Source organism: Acanthochromis polyacanthus, chromosome 18, assembly GCF_021347895.1.
Source record: "Acanthochromis polyacanthus isolate Apoly-LR-REF ecotype Palm Island chromosome 18, KAUST_Apoly_ChrSc, whole genome shotgun sequence".
Lineage (NCBI taxonomy): Eukaryota > Metazoa > Chordata > Actinopteri > Pomacentridae > Acanthochromis > Acanthochromis polyacanthus.
In genome coordinates, this window is record NC_067130.1 from 10,197,752 (window position 1) to 10,219,726 (window position 21,975).

A 21,975-nucleotide genomic window follows, 5' to 3' on the forward strand; every position below is an offset into this window, starting at 1 on the left:
TGTGTAGGACCCTTGGGTGCAGAAATGTAGATGCAATCAGGAAATACTTCAGTCTGGGAGCTCTGCTGTTTGATAAAATAAACAAAAAAAACTGTCACCACTGAGGAATCCCACAGGATACCAATTTGACCACACACAAATGGTCCATGTTCTCTGTCTACAAAGCGAGTTGATGCAGCACAGTGCCTTTTTTGTTTACATCTGCTTCCCCGTGAGATCCCGTGAGGTGGCGCACTGCTACCTGACTGCTCCCTCTGGCACCACAATCTGAATAATATCCAGTAGTGGTGATACCAGCACAGAATTTCCCAGTCTTGTAGTATGAGCATGCCTGAGATTAGAGAAAAAGTATATCTGAGGAGTTTCTCCTTGAGTGTGTGATGCAATCTGATCTCAAAATCTGCTAGAATTTTAAAACTCCTGCAGTATGAGTCCAGTGTAACTCAAGCTCAATTTATTTACATAGCACAAATTCACAACATGTGTCCACTCACACCACTTAACATTGTAAAGTATAGACCTTCCAAATTTTACTAAAGAGAGCAGAGAACCCAATAAAATTCAAGTCTGACTTTGGATTCCGGCTGGATGAGAATGGGGATGAGGACGGTGGGGACAGCAGGGCAGCGGATGGAGAGTAATCAATACAAAAAGAGCAATGAACGACTCAACAATACAACAAAATACACAAAATTAGGTGACCAAACTTATGGTTTTCCCAGGACATGTCCTGTCTACATCGCTTTTGTTTTTAAAGCAATGAAAATGTCCTGTTTTTCATTGGGCCACTAAATTGAACTAAACCTAATGAACAAATATTTTTGTTAGTTTTTTGTAAGTTTGTGAGAACAATTTTTGTTAAAGTTGAATTGCTAATATGGCAGAGGTATCTTTTAGTTATTTTTATTTTTTTCTAATACAGAAGAGACATTATTTCTAGCATTATTTCATTGGTTACCGCCCGGCAAAACTGCGTTTTCCGGAAGGTATTGTTTTGAGCTGCATGGTCTTGGTTGGTTGGTTGCTTGCTTGTTTGTCTGTAACAATTTGGTTTCCACGCGATAACTCAATAAAATATCGATGTAGCCTCACCATATTTGGTACACAGGTGTACCATAATAACACACAGGTCAAGTTCGCATTTGGTGACCGTGACCTCATTTTCAAGGTCACAGGGGTCATCTTTGTCGCCGGGCGGTCCAAGTTTGGTAAAATTTCTAGTTATTTTTGAAACTTGTCATGATAAAACGCATTGGGTAACCTCTGTGAAGCCTATTTGAATTTGTGTCTTTGGCTATAGATAGCATTTGGTAATACAGCAATTTTCTATCCATACAGAGGAGACATACTTTAAATGTTTTGAAATTACAATTACAATAAATCCCTTAACCTAAACCAACACCATCTGGTTATTTTGTTGCTTCCAGCCAACCCCTAGAGGTTGGATCGTAACAGCATCTTTGAGTAAACTTCTGAGTATCTCTTCAGTATCTCATTGTCGGGCAGAGCATCCTGGTTTTCGGTGATCAAAATATGGTCACCCTACACAATATGCATGATGAGGTATTTTGATCCATATGACTAGGAAACGCAATTGCTCAAAACAACCAGACTCCACGCACAAACTCCACAAAATCTCCACAAATAGGAACAAGTTAGAATGAAATCAGTTTTGCGACTGTCAGTGTAATAAACACGAAGCAAATTTCACCAGTGAGCCCTGTCCACACACTGCCACGCTTTCCCATTTTAAACAATAATAATAATAAGAAAAAAGATTCCATTTGTCATCCTGCAAACCAGCCCTGATCTCTCAAATATATGCTCCCATACAACAGCACTCAATTCTCCATTATGATTAAAAGAATTGTATTTTCTCTCTGATTACTTCTGTGGCACAAAATGTTCCTCATCAACATATCTTTGCCATTAATTATATTGCTTTCCAATTCTCTGGTGCAGGACTCATCACCCTGGTGACACAGGAAATGAAGGAGAAGCTTCAAACATGTTACAAAAGGGTGTATTTTAACCTATTTTCTTAAACCGTTTTGACCTTTTTTCTAACTTTCTATTGTTTTTTGTTTTAAAGAATCTTTCTTGTTATTATGTCTTGTTATTATTTCACAGCCTTGAGAACGGTCACTTCTACTGCACATACGGTATGAGAATGTGGCAAATAACTCTTGAATGTTGAACTTCACCAAGCACTCTTGGTGCAGAAACCTGTCCAAACAGAGAAAACTAAACAGTGCAAAAATAATAGCTCTGGAACACGAAGCCCAGAGTGGGTGAATGACCTGTGCCAGAATTATGCCAACACCACCCCCGCTACCTCCTAAGGTTCACATTTTGTACGAAGACAATTTTGGGAGGCAAGATTGCACCAGTGTAGTACAACTGGGGGTTTTTGAATTGTGGAATCCTGAATAAATCACAATAATCTTGCACCATGTTGGGTTCAACTCACTTATGTGTGACACCAGTGTTACTGCTTTATTGCGAGTTTTCTCGACACTCTCTAACCTTCTGTCTTCCTGAGGAGTAGCTGATTGTATACGTGATCATCCTATTAGGGATCAACAAAAGACACAGTCATTAATCACGCTCAAACTGTGCTTAAAAATAAATAATTAATGCCTGTACCGTCTGAGGGGTCACTCGCGTACTCGCCTTCGAAATTGGCAATACTGCTCCTCGCAGAACGACGGTGCTTCTTCTAGCCTATTGTAAGCAATTTTGTCCTGTCTCGCCTTGTGCTGCTCTCCGAAGACCTACAGGCATAAGCATTTATTACTTTCTTCTAATATCAAGGAGACCAATGAGATCAGCAAAGCAATTAATCAGTCAAGTCAAGCTGTAGTGCGGCGTGTGGGACGAAGATCTCTGTATTGTATTGTTCCTGCCGGAGCTTGAGGGGAGTTTTTCACTGAGACTCTGGAGAGCTTTTTGCCTCATGATATCAGTACAGATGCCTGGGATGCTGAAAAGGCACCTGAAAGTTGCATTTAAATAGCAGGTGCTTTCCTTTCTTTACAAATCGGGGTAGAAAATTGCCATCCATGAAAAAAATATCGATATACTTTGAGACTTAACATGTCAACGAAAAGATAAACTAAATATCTGAAAGCATAAAACATGAAGTCATGAATCAAACATGTTCTATGAATGTAATAATTAAATAAGCATTGGCAAGATTGCGCGTGAATATGACACGTCATGTTTTTGTCCTGCCATCTCTGTTTCTTAACAATTCTGACAGAGGCGTACAGGGAATAGTGAGGAGCAAGTCACTTGAAAATGAATTTTTGAGCACTGGATTATTTGTTTGGGTACCAGTGTTGGCCAATGGACAGATCTCCAGCACTCTTTGCCATGTAATATTGGATTATTTTAGCACATTCATGGCAAAGTGCTCTGCTATTGTCAGCAAAAAGCAGCAGTTTGCCCGATGTCAGGGTGAGGGTTTGCCACGAAGCGACCACGTCCGTCTGACATTGGTTTCAGGCCTGAGCATGGTAGCACAGAACAGAATGAAAGTGCAAAAAGACCCATACTACATCAAACTTCCATTTTCCATTTCATTTAACAGATTCATTTATTACCCCACACCATTTACTTCCCCATTATGTTGACAAAATGCCAACATTATGGACGTTAAAAATTCAGCAAACAACAGGACTTTATCCAAATTAATTCTTGGTTTTAACTAGCGCTGTAGTTTTGATTCTCACTATGTTGCATAGCATGCATCATTTATTTTGACCTGGATCTCATACTGGGTACATGATTGAACAAGAGCCTGCTGAAGCTCTTTTTGGAAACTTACAAAGCCTCAACATATTCTCATATTTTCTTTGCATCAAGAGGTACAAAGGTTCAAGTCACAGCCCTGTAAAGTGTTTACTTTGGTTTATCTCAGGAGATCCAACTATGGAAATGCATTGTGGATGGTAAAAAAAAAAAAAAGGGTAAATAAATAGATAAATCTAAAAAAATGAGGATGAAGGCAAGTGTTTGGAAATTCAGATGAATCCAAAAAATTGCTTCACGTAACACCTCGGTCTTTTTTACAAGCGCAATACTTCACTTGTAAGATGTAAAGCTCAGCCGGTGCCCTGTGCTCTAGAAAAACGCTCCCATTCTTCTTCCTTTTCTATTGTGTTTAACAATAGTTCAGCACTGATAAATGTCTCTATAAACTTGGCAAAAGTCACACTGAATACATCCCCAGCAAGTTCGGCTGTTGGGGTTGGAGTAAAATGCACATCCTTTTCCCTCAAAAGCAAAACTGTTGTTTACTTAACATGCAAACTGTGAATCTTCCTGACTGATACTCGCAACACGTCCACTAAGTGACAGAACAGATTGATTGACAGTGACTCCCAAAACAACATATACTGTGCAACCGTTTGCAAATGAGGTGATATCAAGTCAAACCAAGTCTGCCCTCGGAGAAGCCAGTCAAGCAACTTTCACTCAAGAGAATGTGGTTTGTGTCCCATGTGGGACCATTATTTTGAAATTTTGACATATTTCTGTGTAGTGGTCTTAGTATGCAGTTTATTTTCCTTTTTATATTTTATTTTTAACAAAGTTGGTAAGGTTAGGTTCGATGAAATTATTCAGATACGTTTAGACATTCAAACTACTTGGTTAGGTTTCGAAAAAATAATAATTTTGGTAAAAAATGGACCCTTTCACATCTTTAAAAAGCTCCTTCTCCTTTTTGTTGCATACCATGGTGACAAATTTAAAAGTAGGAACAATGAGGACACCCCTGCCTCTCAGAGATTGGTTATTTATTCCCTTAAACAATCAATCAGTAGATTTCTGATGAAAACTCATGTGCAAGGTTGAGAGAATTTTAATAAAAACTGACAGAGGTTGACATATACTCAGAGAAACAAGCAATGTTTTCAGCAAAAGCTTTTTCACTCTGCACTGAAAGTACTTTTAATTATCCCTAAAAGCCCTCTGATCAGACTAGACACTACGCCATGTCATAATGAAGCTAAGTTTCTTCTACATTTCCATTCAGCTGTGGCCATAAAAAAAAGAAAGAAAGAAAAAAAAAAAGAAAAAAATCAATCCTGCACTATTTAATTAAAGGCCAAGCTCACATTACATCAAGTCCTTTCAGCTAGACTGGGATCTCTGTGTGTGTGCAGCGAGCCTCTGTTTTGCTTGAGTGTTTATATAAGGGGGAATACTTTGGCATTGTTGGCATTTATTTGGATGTGTGACCTTTTTAACATGCTTTCAATTGGGGGCCATCGTGTTTTCTCACTGAAGCAAAGGTTTTGTGAAAATGCCACAGAGTGGCAGCGTATAATGGGAGAGTAATGGGGAGGTAGTTAGATATGTCTCCGAAAGACAGATAAGCTGCACATGCAAAAAAATAAAATAAAATAAAATAAAGAAGTCAGTGGATTAAAGGGTTTTAAGCTCTTGTGTGTCGGCATAGGCAGTATACAATATATTATTTCAACCAAAACGTAGTTCTCTCTTTTCATTTTCCTCACTTTGTTCTGTGTTGTGTTTATATATCCATGTAGCTGTTTTATTCCCACATGCTCCTCATTAAAATTGAAATAAAGGGAAAACGCAGAGCTCCTCATTTGGTTGGAAAGCTACGGTTTGATCAACAGTTGGATTACCACCTCTACTCTGTCAAAAGTCAATAGCAACACACTCTGACTGACAACCGCACACTCACGCTGCCAGCATGTTGCAGTAAACATGTGGATACCTGTGTTTGATTTTCTCCCGCACTGTCAGGTTGTGTGGTTGCAGACATAATGGCAGAAAGACACACAAATACTTATGTTTCAATCAGATCCTGTCTGAAGACACACTACGGTGCGACGCCAATAGGCAGCCTGGCAGCTGCACAATAAAGGTTAAAATCCAAAGAAATGTGTCAGCTGCAGATTTCTATTATTCTCTCTTTGCATTATGTGTTTTGTTAAATCGTTTGGTGCAAGCTCATTTGGGTTTCTATGCTTGTGTGCTTTTATTCTGATTTATTAATTAAAATATTCAATTATTTTTGTAGTAAGGAGTGAGGGCAAAGAAAAAAAATATACAGTTCTGTTGGTGGTATATAAAATGTCAAAATGCTCAATTTACAGTCTTGTGCACACCACCATTTCTGACAGATTGTTGATATATGTTGTACAATTTTAATGCACGAGTGAGCGAACAGCCCGAAGCGCTGCCTCCCAAGCTAACACCAGCAAGCAATCAAATATCATTCCACAACGAAGAAGCTAGTGGGGCCCCCTCTCTAATTAATCCCTTTTTTGCGAATGCTCGTAATCAATTCTTTATTTTACAAAACCGAGGCGAGTGATTTTTCTACCGCTGTGTGAAATAAACACACACCATTACAGGCAAAGTCTCTCCTCTCCTGCCTGCTTAGTGTTGAGTCAAATTCCCCGCAGCATTCGAGTATAGCTCCTGCACACCGGCGAAACCTACGTTGTGTTCTTCAGCACTGCCATACACCTCCACACCTGTGCTGTGTGCAGAGGTGTCAAGGGCAAAGTTCTTTTCACAGCTTATTTCTATGAGACAGTTTTGGTCTCCCATAATATGGAGAAAGATATTGCTTCCATTTTGCATCAGGCACATTGTAATGCAATGCGTCTATTAATAACAGCCAACTGATAAGGAAGATTTACTCTGTTTACATCAACCTCAGGTTAAGTTTTATCTAACAATACTGTATATAAATAAATTCCGTCAGATTGCATTAGCTGTAATATTCGAATGAATGCACGTGGTGAATAATTTATTGTAACCGTCTTTTTTGCTGCCTGCATTTCTGCCTGCATTTTGCAGTCCGCTATGCGAACATAGTTTATCCACTGATTGTAAAGATAATGCAATACAGTGAAGCCTCTCCAGCATCATTCAATATTGTATGTGTTTTATTTCTTAAAAGCCAGGGAGACTTTTTAGTCGATACTCATGCGCGCACAAAATACAAAATATGCTTTTATTAAATTACCACTGCTCTCTCACTGTAAAACATTTCAAGTCGGTTCAACTTGAGAACAAAAGAGCCCCGCTGCTTATTTAAAAAAAAAAAAAGAGCTAATCGGATAATTAGATAAAATAATTTTTTAAGTTGTGAAAATGTAAAACCAAATCAGCCAAATTCACTTAACCTCAGACGATAAGTCATTCTGTACACTAAGATATTGAATTAAACTGTTCAAGGAAGCACAAATGTTAACAGATTTGCTTGACATTACTTCATTAAAGACACACAACACACTTCCATGAAGCACATTTTCATCAACGGGAAAAGGCACAGAAAAAGTTGCATGATGGGTAGTCTGCTAATGCTCATGATGGCATCCAGCTCATTAGATCAAGTGAAAAGGCTACAAGTCAAAAGTGCTTGTGTCTGTAACTCGAAATTAGTAGCATTCATTCATTCTTAGTGTTCACTTATTTTGGAGCAGCAGCCAACACTGTGCAAAACAAACTACTGAAACCTTCTTTTTTTTGTTTGTTTTGTACAGTCTGAATCCAGAACCATCGACCTTACTGTGTACTCGCCTTGAGCTTCTTTTCTCAATCTCATAAGATACTGTGTCCATTATCTCGCTTCATTTTCATCGCAATTGTCATTAAAAGTTCTTCTGAAAAGGTTTGTTGTGATGAGCATTCATAGTTTGATTTGATAAAAGAGCAAGAGCCACAGTTAGTCGGGGGAAGGAAACCGCACTGACTCCCCATTTATCAAAAGCTCTCACTAGATAGACAATATTGATCTGAGATGTGGAAGGTAAAACCAGCGGGGATCCAGAGGCAATGTCTCTTTTATGCATTCACAAACCTGCAATGCAGCATTTTTCTTTCTCTAATAGACGCCTGGGCGGCTGTCAGAACTGTCAAATCAGTGCATGGGTGTGCCTGTGTCTGTTTTCTATGTGCATTACCACACAAAAGGCTCGGGTTTGTTTACAAATTGATTGTCTGGCCATTTGTGTCTGTGTGGCTGATCTCACCTGTCAAGTCGGTTCGCCAAATATCACCTTAGCCTGAAGGAATGATGGTCGGTGCTATGAAAACAAGACCCGTGGTGCTAAAAATGTATTTATCCTTAATGGCTCTTCTTTCCCTCCCACCGTGTTGTGCAACACAGTGACAACCCTATAGCTAATTGGGACGTATTCAAGCTCTGCAGCTGACAGGGAAGGCCAAAAACTAAGGTTAGCCACAGCTAAATTGGGGCACATTAGTTTACCACAAGGTCAGACAGAATTGACAGTCATTTCTTTCTGCCTTGCACAGGCGGACGGATTCATACTTTGCTTGTAATTGGACTAATAGGATCTCGGTGATGGACGGTTGTCAAACTGTGTGTACCTACAGGCAGGAGGGATAAACTGATCAATGAGGAATGAATTACTTTCATGTTGTCATGAATTATTAAACATTCCATATGAAACATTTATACCTGTTTTACATGATGCATACAGAATGGATTTCTTAAATTCTGCGACTCATTATCGTTATTTATCAGAATCCTCTTTGACTTCAACATGCTGTTTTATTTATCATGCTATTTTATTTTGCATTTCTTGGCCTAAAACTGCAGGATATGGCTTCACTGTTTGGGCAAAATACTAAATTGTACCCAATCAGCATATTGCATAATACTAAATGTGAACAGTTTTTTTTTTTTTTTTTTGAGTAGCCTAGAGGAAGCACCCAGAACTCCAGGAGGCTGAGGAACTCCTGGAGATTGTTGGCGGCGTGCTGAGATCCTACACGGATGTAGCAAGAGCGCTGAGGATCACCTGCTGCTTTCGAGTCCAGTGTTCTCCGCACTGTTCGACAGCGTTTGAGCCTAATGAGTCCATCATACAAGCATCACCTCTATGAAATTCCGTGCACTCAGGATCTTATTTTTGTGATTGATGGCGGGCAGCATGAAACGCAAGGGAGCGTGCAACGGGTGGAGAGTAAGGCAGACTTTTGAGTGTTCTTAGCTGGAGGCATGCAGCGCACTGAGCGCTTGGTAATGGTTTGGAATTAGAGAGAATGCATTATCATACATTTCATATCAGTGAAAATGCTGATGTGTCAATTGTGATCGGGTTATATGCTCTTGCTTTAAACATTTAGTTACATACAGAATGGCATGGTTTAAAAAAAAGAAAAGACATCTAAAAGAAACAACTCTTGTACTTGTATAACCGGTTTGTACTATGGAGAAATGGTTGCTGGCGATGAGTTAGTGCTATAGAGAGAAGAAATAACTTTTTTAATTTTCTTATGATTTTTCATGGCCGCATAGCCACATTAGAAACAGACAATACCCGCTCCTGGTGATTCCTCATAATCTGGAAAATGTGCAGAAGTCCGAGTCCAAGCGATAGTTTAATGTACACGAGCGCTCCGAATTTTGCTGTCTGGTCATATTGCAGCGGCCCGGAGGTGTGCATTCCCCTGGATTTAATCAACTAAAAGGTAAGACCCCAATACATCATGCAGAGCCCGATGCAAGTCTAATTTTGAAGCTCTATCTACATCATAGCAAAAGTTGCAGTTAACTAGGATAAAGCCTCACATCTCTAGCCCGCGGTTATTTTTCATCGTATTTTGTTTATAATTCAATATACAATGCTCCTAGCTCTCTGCATTAACATGAATGAAATGACGAGCTCTTGCAGCGTCAACATTAATAAAGCCGGCTACTATTTAAAATGAGCCTTTTTCTTTCTCCGAGTTGAATGTTTTATAAATTGCGGCGGAGAAAAGCAAGGCAGCCCACATCACTTGGTGGAAAGGTGCAGAGTGGGGTGGACCCATTGTTTGCAGCTCTTGACAAATTGCATGACTTTTAGCCTTCAGTCAGAGAACAATAGTCTGTAGTGTTCGATTCCAGGAGTCGCAGTGGCCCTTTGCTCTGATTAGGTGGCAGCTGTATTGGATAACCCTTTCCCCCTAAACCCTCATACAGTCAGCTCTCTACATCACAGATCAGGCGTGGTTTGACTGGCCTATTTCAAAAGGTGCCATTGTTTTATAGACACCCCAAAAAGCGCTATTTGTACTGTTACTTTGATCAACTGAAGCTCATCTCACTCCCCTAGTCTCTCACTATCTGACGTGACATAGTATACCAGGCAATATACTAGTTATTATCCATAGAGCTACTATTTTCCTATCTAATGTGCCGGAAGCCCGCCGAGAACTTGGCCGACAGACAGACTGACAAACTAGTTATCAGAAAATAACACGCTGTCATATCACAAAACCATTAAAGACAAAGTAAGGACGCCATTATGTGGACTGTGCATTAGAGCTCTTCGCTCTGAGTGGAAGGCTACGTGGCTCCACTATTATCCACAGTCTCACCGCTGTCACCAGATGGGATCACAATGGCCATGTCTGCTTCACTTTTCTTGAACCTGACAAGTGGAATAAAGTGACCCTTTGCCCATTAAATGGCAATGTTCTGACATATACAATTGAAAAATTGAAATAACCACAGTGGCCTACACTGTAATTACAAAGTGCTCGTTTTCGATATGTTAATGCATTATTTTAAAGAAGTAACATGTGGGTGCGATAACGGTGTGACTTACTGCAGGTATTACTAAATTTGCATATCTGGTAAAAAAAAAAGGTTACATAGGCACATACCTTCAAATGCAGACTCATGAGATTGTCATTTAGCTCTTGCTCTGGGTTTTTCCATCATCACATTTTCTTCTTCGGCCCTGTATAGTAAATGGGATAAATGACATGGGGATAATGGTTTGACATAATTTGGTGAAGATTGAGATTATATTAAAGATAATGGTCAGTGCTTCTTCATTCTGTGGCGATATTGTCCCATGTGGACACTTAGAAATATTACAAACTAAAAATGAGAATATTACTTTAAGTAGAATTTGACATATTTCAAAAATATATGATACAATGCAATATCAATTGTCGAGGTCAATTCTTCTTTCTGTGGCAAAATTGTCCATTTTGGACACAGACATTAGAAACTAACAATGAGAACAGAGGACATTACTTTGGGTAAAGTTTAGAATATTGCACAAACATGCTAACAAGCCATGCTACGCTACAATCAATCAAAAACATTAGGGACTGACAATGAAAGTATTACTAGGTAGAGTTTGGCATGTTTCATAAATACAACAAGATACGTTACGCAACGCTACGTTACATTACGTGACAATACGATGTGTTGTGATATAATATGATCAGTTCTCACAGTGTATTCTTCTTTCTGTGGTGATATTGTCCAATTTGGACAAAAACATTAGAAACTAACCATGAGGCATAGTTTAGAATGTTGCACAAACATACTAATGATGCTATGTTATGCTACAATACAATCGATTCTCAAGGTCAGTTCTTTTTTTTGGCAATGTTATCCGATTTGGACACTTACAAACATTACAAACTGACCTGAAGGTATTACTTTAGGTAGAATTTGGCATGTTTTATGAATACAATACGATACGATCGATTATCAGTGTCAATTCTTCTTTCTGTAGAGATATCGTCCCATGTGAACACTTAGAAATATTGAAAAACTGAAAATGACAATTTTCCTTTTGGCATGTTTCATGAACACAGTATGACACATCATGTTACACTCAGGCGTGAACTAAGCGTGACGTCACCCATTGGTTTCAATACCGAGAAAATGAAGCCCGGATTTTGCTACTTAATGGTCGCCGTTTTGGATTTTTTGGAGCCAGTGACGTAAAAAGCGTCATCAAACAGACTGGACCGGAGAGCAACTAGGGGCAGGATTGGCTGAAGACTCTCTTATCCCGCCCACATTTTACCGCAGAGGCTTCTGTTGCTGTCTATCAAGTATAGCCACGCCCCCTGGCTCTGCCAAATTTAACGATTTATTTAAAATTCAGTATTGATTCATTTTAAGATCGGCCACCTGATCTCTCATTTTGACCATGAAAACGAACGAGAAAAAAATCCTGAGCTGTAAAAAATCAGTTTATCAAATTTTATTTTTTCCAAAAATGAATTGGGGTCTATGGAGCAAAAGCTTTTTGGAGCCAACCCTAGCGGACAGTGTGATATTGCAAGTTTTTGACACTTCCGGGTGGGCTTCAAATTTGGAGCCAGATGCTACGTCCATCTTTATATACAGTCTATGGTTACACTACGCTACGCTAAGTGACAATACGATATGTTGCGATATAATACAGTCAGTTCTCATAGTGTATCTGTCTTTCTGTGGTGAAATTGTTCATTTTGAACCATCTATGTATTATCTATACACCGCTTATTCCTCTGTAGGGTTGTGGGGGTGCTGGTGCCCATACCATGTGGCTCAGTGTGAATTCAGGGGACACTCTGGACAGGTCTCCAGTCTATCACAGGTCTACACACAGAGACAAACAACCAAGCACACTCACATTCGCACCTACACACAATTTAGAATCACCAATTCACCTCAGCATGTCTTTGGACTTTGAGAAGAGGCCTGAGAACTGAATGAGAACCCATGCATGCACAGGGAGAACTTGCAAACTCCACACAGAAAGATCACAGGCCCAGGATGGAAAATGAACCAGGGATTTTTTACAGTACTAACAACTGAGTCACCGTGCAGGTCGCTTGCGAACATTAGAAACTAAAAATGAGAATACTAGTTTAGGCAGAGTTTGGCATGTTTCATAAATACAATACGATACAATTTGATGTGGACTGCACTGATTTTTTCCATTTTGCACAGATTTGTCCATTAGCAGAAAACTATTGATTCTTGCCCAGATTCCTGTATATGCAGTAAAACTGATGTTGCACACAGTATCTGTTTTTCTGAGACATTATGCTGATAGTGCCAACCAGAAGAGATTCCAAACAGCAACAGGTGCAAGATTGTGCAAACCGATTTGCTCAGTAAATCGAATTTGGACATATAGCTGAAAAATTGAACCAGTACAGCTTGTGGCGCATCCATTCGTCTGTCCTGTCCAGTCATCATTCACTTCTCACTCAACCCTCCTTGTAGGTTTATCTACAGCTAAGACCGCATGTTAAGAAACCATTTCCGCACTAAATCACTTCATCATAAATGTCACTCTTTGAGAGGAGAAAAAAGTAAAAAATACATTTACATTTGAAAGTTTCCAGATTTCCTTGTGGCTACAATTGATGCTGATATTTAATGCATTTTTCAAAAAGCTTACTGATCAAAAGAAATTAATTCCACATGGAAAATCGGAAGGGGTGGGTGGGTTCGGATCTGCATCCTCTTCGCTAAAATGAAGCTTAACGACTTCTGCGGATTAATTAATTTTCTTCCCGGAAAGAATGACTTTGTTAATTCTCCCTTTTGCTTTAAAAACATTCTCTTAAATCGTCTGACGCAGGTTCAGTGCATAATTGTTTGGGGTCAGGGGCGCCATTGTAGGCTGATAATCTGCACCTGCGAGGCAAAGACAGGGTGAAACTAAATTAAAATATCGTAAATATGTAGTCAGGTTCACCGTGGAATTTAAGGAGCACTTAAAGCAAAGCAAATTTGCAATATTTAACGAGAAGTGTAAGACAGTGTTTCCTCTTAGTGCTACTCAGATGTTTTGGCCAGGGGCTGTGTCTGTAATCCCTACAATGGTTTCTCGGTTACAGCAAAAATAAGAAAAAAACACTGCCTAGAACACTCAATTAGGAAGAGACCTAAGGACACAGATCTACATTAAGTGTTTCCCTCTAGAAGTGCAAGACATCAATACAACATACGGCCAGATGACTTAATTCCCAGTGACTGGCATGTGGGGTAAAGGCACACGGCTTCAACGCATTTCCCAGTTTGTGTGAAATCGTACCATTTTTCTGTGTGTACATGCTGCCTGCAGTTGCTTCATAGACAGTAATGGTGTTATTTCAGCAGGGGATTGGATTTATTTACAGCCTAACGCACAGCAGATGTTCAGTTATTGTGGACACGGTTACATAACGTACAGATCTGATTGCTGATCTTTCTTGATTTTTGCACACACACCAAGAAAATTCTGCATTTTTACATTAAAAAAAAACTCAGCAGCTGTATTTACAGTGACTGTGTTGTCATACACACAACCTAAATTTCCCTTCTACAGCCCCCCTTCACAAAACCATGCAGAGAGCCTATTATGTGCACCAATGCACGAAAAGGAAGGAATAAATAGTTTGTTGTTGAGTTATGTGATGATCGGCATACGTGGATCCATCTGTGCACAACATTACTCAAAAATGGACTAATGGATTTGGATGAAATTTTCAGGGAAGGTCAGAAATGACACAAGGGCCACCTCATTAGATTCGGGCAGGGATGCGGCTTATAGTCTGGATCCACCGATTTGTTGAGGATTTCCCATTGCGAGACACGACCGGCACGGCGTCACTGTAACTATGACAACAAGTGAACGCTACATTCTGCCTGCTGACAATCACATGATAGTGATCTTACTACAAATCGACAGCTTCGAGGGCAGGGGACACCCTGGACAGGTCACCAGTCTACCACAGGTCTACACATAGAGATAAGCAAGTGTTCTCACATTCACACCCATAGGCGTCAGTTTAGGGGGGACGGTGGGGACGTGTCCCCCCCACTTTTTGTCAGGGGTCATTTTGTCTCCAACACATTCAAATTCTTCACATGTAAGCCGTTGTAAACCCAGTTATTTTCAGTAGTATAGAAAATTCCGACGTTCCTGAACGCGCCATCCGCACTCGGCGAGAGTTGCACAGACACGCAGCACACCTCCGTGAGGTTAAAAAAAAAAATAAAAAATGCGCAGACGCTAAATTTGCGCCTGTGCCAAGTGGAAGCTCTGACCAGAGGCGTGCAGGGGCAAAATTTCGGCCCGGGAGAATTAGTACTATAGCGGCCCACAGACCCCTCTATCTGCATGTACCGATAGCTTAACAGCTTGAGCCTCTGCCTTTGGTGCGGTGAATGTGAGTTCAAGTCCAGCTTGTGGCATTTTGCCGCCGTTCTTCGACGTTTTCTCAAAGTGCTGTGGTCTCTGAGAACTCTGAGAAAACCCACGCATGCACAGGGAGAACATGCAAACTCCATGCAGAAAGTAGCCAGGCCGGGATGCAAACCTAGCTGCAAGGTGACATTGCTAACCGCAGAGCAACTGTGCAGACCATCACAATTTAACAACAAAAAGAGAATGAAATAAAGACAAAAAAAGTAAAGCATCCATTCTGGCTGTCATTTCACTGTATTCCCAAACTGCTTCCAATTGTTAAGCTGTTGAGTCCAACCGGGGATATTTATAACGTGGTTAAACTGCCTCTCAGTCTGTTCTGTCTCTCTGCTGCATGCTAATAAATGGCAAATCTGAGGCACATGCAGACAGAAAAAGAAAAATAGAATAATAATTGATTACACAGTCAAACTAAATTCGAAACGATAAATTGAGTGAGGAACTTATAATTTGCTGTCTGACTTTTTTTTTGCTTGTTTTGTTGGGGCTTCATTTGTTCCGTGTTTTTTTTTTTTTTTACTTCTTGATAGCAGTTAGTGAGGTTTAAAGTACCAGCATGACAGTCAGCTTGACTTCTTGTCGAGGAACGCAGACTACAGAAAAATAATAGCCTCATGCTGCTGAGGATGGCAAAGGAGACATCTCTGGAGGTTCAGGCAAGGGCTCACCTTCCCTATGGGCAGATAGGGAAGTGACAGCAAAACTTTGTCCTCACTAAGAAATTATTTTTATTTATAGGCCAGCCAGAGTGATAAATGTCAAATGAAGGATTTTTAAAAAAGGTGAAACAGCTTAGTGGTAGCTCTGTATGATTTAACTATGAGTCATTACAGAGGCGCATTATGGTCTCATTGTGTCCATATCTACCCTGCAGTGTTCTTGACTCAGATAAGGAGAGACGTTTTGCCTGGTGTGTCTCTCTATCATAACCATTTAAACCTTTTAAATGTGTTTTCAGTTTTAAGTGTAATGTAATGTGGAATTAAAATAAATGGCAGTAGGCTGCTGCCTACAAGATGACGCGCAGGTTCATTAGGCACCCTAATACATTTCCAAGACATAATGGCAAGAAAGAGCCAGTAAAGGGCCTAAGATTTATTTCCACCTTGACTTAGCTTCAGCTTCCTGCCTGAAATCCAAGAGTTAATTTCACAACTTTTAATAAGACAAATGGGGTTCATGATTGTGTTCTCTGTTGCCTCTCAACATTCTATAATGCAAATAGACACTCCAATTAAGACATATTTTCGGAAACCATTAGGGAAATTTGAGAGAATTCCAAAGCACAGTTCAATCCATAGAGCACAGAGGAAGAGCGCCGCTGTTTCAGAGCTATTATAGAATTGTGGGTGTTCGCTCACTGACAGTTGAAATCAAATCATTACCCTGTGAGTTAGCTATTTTCACACTCTGTGAGGATGTTCGAGTTCAAAGACAACCTGTTTTGCTGCAAAGGTAACTTATAAAGGTTGTAAATTTCTTACCTTTGGGGAAAAAATATAACATTTTCCGAGAACATTCAATAGCAAATTTAGTTTTATTTTTGAATTTATTAATTTATTTTTTGCAGCTGAAATGAATTCCAAATAGCCATTTATATGGAATATGACCATATAACATGAACTAAATCGTCAATGCCAACTTCTAGAAATGGTTCCTTGATTAAAAAATGGTCTGTCTGTATGCAAATATTACAAACAAGCCTTGATTCCTCTTATTCGGGTCGGTTTAAATGTTATAGACTCGCATGTTTGTGAGAAACAAGTTCAAACACTTCTCATTATTGCCCTTGGAGCTGCATCTAATCTGGCTGCTGTGCTGCACAAGGTGAAGAAGTATTGATTGCTGGACACAGTATGTGTTGAATGAACGGTAATGAAAGCAGCTTTGAGGAGAGAGGCTGTTTATAGAGGATCTGTCTGCAGTCTTCTATAAAGAACATTGTACAAAAGGCTTATCAAATGGGCACAGACTGTATTGACAGTGTGAATAATTTGTATTACAAGTCTCTTTTTTTGTTAATTATTCAAATAACGTGTTGGAAATCGATGGAAAAGAGCTCACACAAAACTCGATGTCTACATAGAAACTCCTTTAAATCTGTGTTCACATGGTAGCTGTTGTGACTGTTTTTACTCGTGTAGAAGCTATTAAATTCACTGTACTTTTTAGTGTTTGTACATTTTGTCACCCGCGTTTTCGCCCTCCCTCCGCTGCAGGTCCACAGTTTATAACTGTCATGATGCAATTAAAAAACAGAAAATTACGGCAAATAATTATAAAATCTTTAATTGACATAGTTAACACATCGATTCTGCATGCACTTGCCTCGGGAGAACAGCAGACGTTTGATTAATCCACCTAATTGGTCTGTTTTAAGAGCTGAAAAGCTTCAAGAAGGGATACCATTATAATTTATGGACAGAATCAGTCAAAACCAAAGAAGAGGCGCCTTACATATCCAAACTGCAATTTATTTTAAGCACAGCATCAGTGTGATTACTTAACTGTCATCAGTCAACAGGACACATGCACACTAATGTCATTAGTGATAACTGGCTTGGTGGTGTTGTGCATCACAATGACAATATCAGTGATTCAGAGGCTGCTGGCTTCAACACCAATGTCGCACAAAGTTATAGAAATCTGCAACATGACTTTAATGCATGTAGAGATAATGTTTTTGAAAGCTATTTGAAGGGAACCCTCAAGAGAGTTAGCTGATGGTGCACATCTAAAGACAATTAACTATATTGATTTTTAAGTGCGTTCATTTGCAATTGAAGACACAGATATTAGCGCTCAGATGCCGGTTAAAAGAAGTCAGTGTGACATGTAAAACTGTAAATGAAGAGAAAAGGCAAGAGTCAAGTGGAACTCAAGGGTAAATGTCAAGTTTGATGCAATCACGCTGCAGTTGGTATGAAGCTGTGATCTACTCTGAAGTAAAATTATTCCTGCCTACTAAGCAGACTTAACCATCTCGTTATGTAACAATGTTAAAGGATTTTCAGCTGGTATGTTAGAGATTACTCCTATTTGACATGTACAAAGGACTATTTGTTCACACAATATCAGTCTCTATTTGCATAAATGAGGCCTGCTCTTGTAATTCAAAATCCAGTCAAACTCCTTTGTAAATGAAATGAGTTCATCTATTCGTAATAGGCACTGTTGGATTTGTTGCTCCCTGTGAAAAATGATGAACTGCCAACAAATGATGCTGGCTGATCTTGACCTTGGCACACCTTCTCTGACTCCCAGTTGTTTTATAATCAAGGTTGCCATTTATCTTTGTCATCACACTCATAGTCATTTGTAACTGCAGAGCTAAACAGTGTTAAACTGGACCTTTCCTTGCTGAAAATGTACCTGTCCCCAGAAAATTTCTAGAAAATAAAATTAAAGAGATGTTTCTTTTTAACATTATTAATGGATGCTCAAGTGACAATCTACAGCTCACGAAAGGTTGATTTTTGCTGTTACGTCTGCCAATGAAATCTGCTTCCATAATGGGATGTGATGCATTTTTGGCAGAAGAAACACAATGACAAGAAGCAGTCATTACATGACTGCCAAAAATAAGATGCCTTGCAAGATCGCTACAGCAATAACTGCTTGGCACCAAACACTGCATGTTGCCCTTGGCAAAATATGAGGATCTCACAAATTACCACTTTACACAAATGAGACAAAGTACTGCCACTTGATATTTGTGTTTGAGTGCTCGTGTGTGTACTGTGGTGTTTTATGCTGCCACCTGGGCTCCTAGAGCCATGCAGAGAGCAGTTTGTATATCTGACATTTTAATATAATGGACTCTAAAACTACAACAGTGGCAAAAACCGCAGCTAGGAAAATTATGTGGAAGCATTAACTTTTCTGACACTAATATTTACCATGTTGTGTGCTCCTTTTGTACAGGGACTGCTCGGTGTGGCTAATGTTAAAACATAAACACACAAGCTGGTGCATCCTCTCAGGCAAGAGCCCCACAAATTTGACAAAGGACTTTAAAGCTAACAGCTGCTGATTAATCATGATGGGTCTAAATTACTGGCTGGCTCTCAATCGGTTATGGAGCTGGGTGCCCAGTGCACTTAGAACCTCCTTTGCATGTACTTGACAGCTGCATAGAGTAAGTGCCACTTGTGCCTATTTAGCTGCATCTTTCTACTCCTTCCACAATTAGCCAAAAATAGCTTAAAAATCGAAAGTGCATTACACATTCAAATTTATTTTTAATTCACACGGAAAGTGGTTACTATGGTATCATCCTCATAGGGTATAGCCAAATATGGTATATTCAATACAGATGAACCATGCAAATGTTAAGTAGTCATGAGAGAAGAAGAATTGATCTAATTTAGTTTCTCAGTTGTACATTTTGTCATTAGTCATTCATTTTATGCATCAAGCTGTTTACATGAAATTAAACCTGAAAATGGCTGTTATGTCTCAGTAAAGTTACAGAAGGATTACCAATTGTGAACCGTGCGTCTATATAGCCTATGGTGAAGTTTGCATGCTAATTTTACTTCACATGGAATTTATTTTTAATGTCATTGTTGCAGCCATAGAGCTGTCAGCTCACTGATTATGAAACAAAAGAAGACAGAGATGAAGATGCAAGTATTTGTTGAGATTTTCTTTAGGATACAGATGATGTGTCATACGAGTTCATACAGATTTTTAAAGTGTGTGTGTGTGGTGGTGGTGTGTGTGTGGGGGGGTGTTTACAAATTCACAACCCCTGTGACCCCAGTCTTTGTTCGACTGATCTCCCTAACTCCTTCAGTTCAGAAGTACCGTCTTAAAGTTAGTGCAGGTAGCTTTAACAAGGTGAAATGTGTCCGAAGAAGAAAGCACTGGTGAAACATCAGTGTCTTGTCATGTCTGTAAATAGATTTACCATTAAAAATGGACAAAAAAGTAGCCTGATTAGTCATAAAGAAAGGGTCATAAGAGAACAATATGTAGTATAATTAGTAATGCATACATGCATAGACGTCACAGATTTTGCAAATTTGTATTTTGAAATAATCTAGCACTGAAATTCTCTGAGAGTCTTTACATCCTCTATTGGTCAAACTTTGCATATTTGCACATTTTCTGTTTTGAAAAATTCAAATATTTTAACTTAAACATGGTAGGTATACGTTATTCACCAAATATGATAATGCTGCTATAATTTATTTTGCTTTTAAAACCAACCACAAAGCTGCCTGTCAGCCGCTGCAAACCATACAAAGGCTCCTGTCCTTGGTGCACCTGTCTTGCGGTTGTCAAAGGCAACTGGATGTGTGTATGTGTGTCCAAAATTCAGAAGTAAATCTTGATTCCCAGCAGCTGCCCTTCAGTCACAATGGTAAGCCCACTCATTCAGACACTCTTTGTGTAAAGCAGAATGGAACCAAATCTGTTCTATTTTCAGATGAAGCCAAATCCTTTTTGTTGTTTCTTTTTCTTTGTCTCAACAATACTTTGGCCTAATCACATTAACACAGTTGACGTGAAAAGTTGAACACGCATTTGCAGTCCTGGATGAATCATCATTTTCTCATCAAGTTGAAATGTTGAGTGTATTCAGTAGACATTTGTGAGGCTGCGAGGTTTGTAATCATACTTCTTTTATTAAGTGACTTCCATTGATTGATGTCCATATTATCTCGGTGGCATTTCATTATATTTCAGAGCATTTATTAAAAAGAACCAACCATAGGTTTTGCAATCAACATTTTTTTTTTCCGCTCAACACTTCATTCTGCGTTTTGACAGCATAAAAATAACGCCACTGATTAAATGACAACCTCACCTATCAGTGTTAAAATGTAAAACACGAGTCCAGAATGTGGAGAAAGCTGTTTAAAATGAAGTCTTTATTGCCAAATAAAGTCCAGTTTACCCAGAGAGAATGTGCTTTACGAAGGAGGCATAATTGATACATCCATTGGCATCCTCCTGTCCAGCCATCAGTCTGTCCACCTCGTCTTCCGTCATCCTCTCTCCCAGCGTCGCCAGCACATGACGCAGCTCTGCGCCCATGATGGTGCCATTGCCTTCCTTGTCAAAAACCCTGAGCCCCTCCACAAAATCCTCAAAGTTGCCCTGATCTTTGGCACGAGAGATGTGTTGCAGCATCGGCAAGAAGGTCTCAAAGTCCACCATTTTCGTGCTCATGTCCTCTGGCCGTGGCTTTCCCAGCACTTTCAGCACATCTGCGTTGGTTGGGTTCTGGCCCAGAGCCCGCATCACATCCCCGCACTGGGCATAAGTGATCTTCATCTCACCAGTTGGCGTGCGGTCAAACAAGGTGAAAGCTTCCTTGAACTCCTCAATCTGGTCGGCGGAGTACTCAAGAGTGATGCTTTTGGGGTCAAACTCGGGTTCTTTGGGTGGCTCGGGCTGCGGCTCGGGAGGCGGAGCTGGTTTAGCAGCCGGAGCCGCATCTTTCTTCGGCTCTGGCTTTTTGGGCTCAGGCTTTTTTGGTTCAATCTTCTTTGGTGGCATGTTGGCAAGGGATTCAAAGGTGAGCTGGTAGTTTTTGAGAAACAAACCAGAGTCTGAATGGACTGGAAGTGATTCCCAAGCACAGAGGGCCACCTCCTCCTCCAGAGCTTTTATATGTGCTTTGCCTTGGAAGCCAGATAGCAATTTCAAACCGCACACCATAAAAGGAAGAAACCCGAAATAGATCCACATAGCAAGTGATGTCAACATTAAGTATTGTTCTCAGCTGCTGTCATCCAGCCGACAGGGCTATTTGCTGTCATTAGTGAGGGTCCAGTTGCATTAGCCCGAAAATGTTCTGTCTCTCTGATGGACAAAGGGATCAGAGCATAGCCAGCGATCAGCTCATGAGGGAGAGGGACCAAAATAACTGGCTTGCTTAATGCTGTAAGTCTGGAAATCACTTCTTTCTGGAACAGAGCTGTCTTTTTATTTCCAGGACATTGTTGCAGCTAACTCAAAC

General features: G+C 39.8%; 1 protein-coding gene across 1 annotated transcript; it reads right to left on the bottom strand.

Moving 5' to 3' along the window:
* Positions 1-20,628: 20,628 nt before the first annotated feature.
* Positions 20,629-21,603, bottom strand: LOC110959714 (myosin light chain 4-like). The gene has a single exon (XM_022206680.2). It carries the CDS (start codon positions 21,510-21,512, stop codon positions 20,904-20,906), a length of 609 nt encoding a protein of 202 aa, XP_022062372.1. The 5' UTR covers positions 21,513-21,603; the 3' UTR covers positions 20,629-20,903.
* Positions 21,604-21,975: the final 372 nt, after the last annotated feature.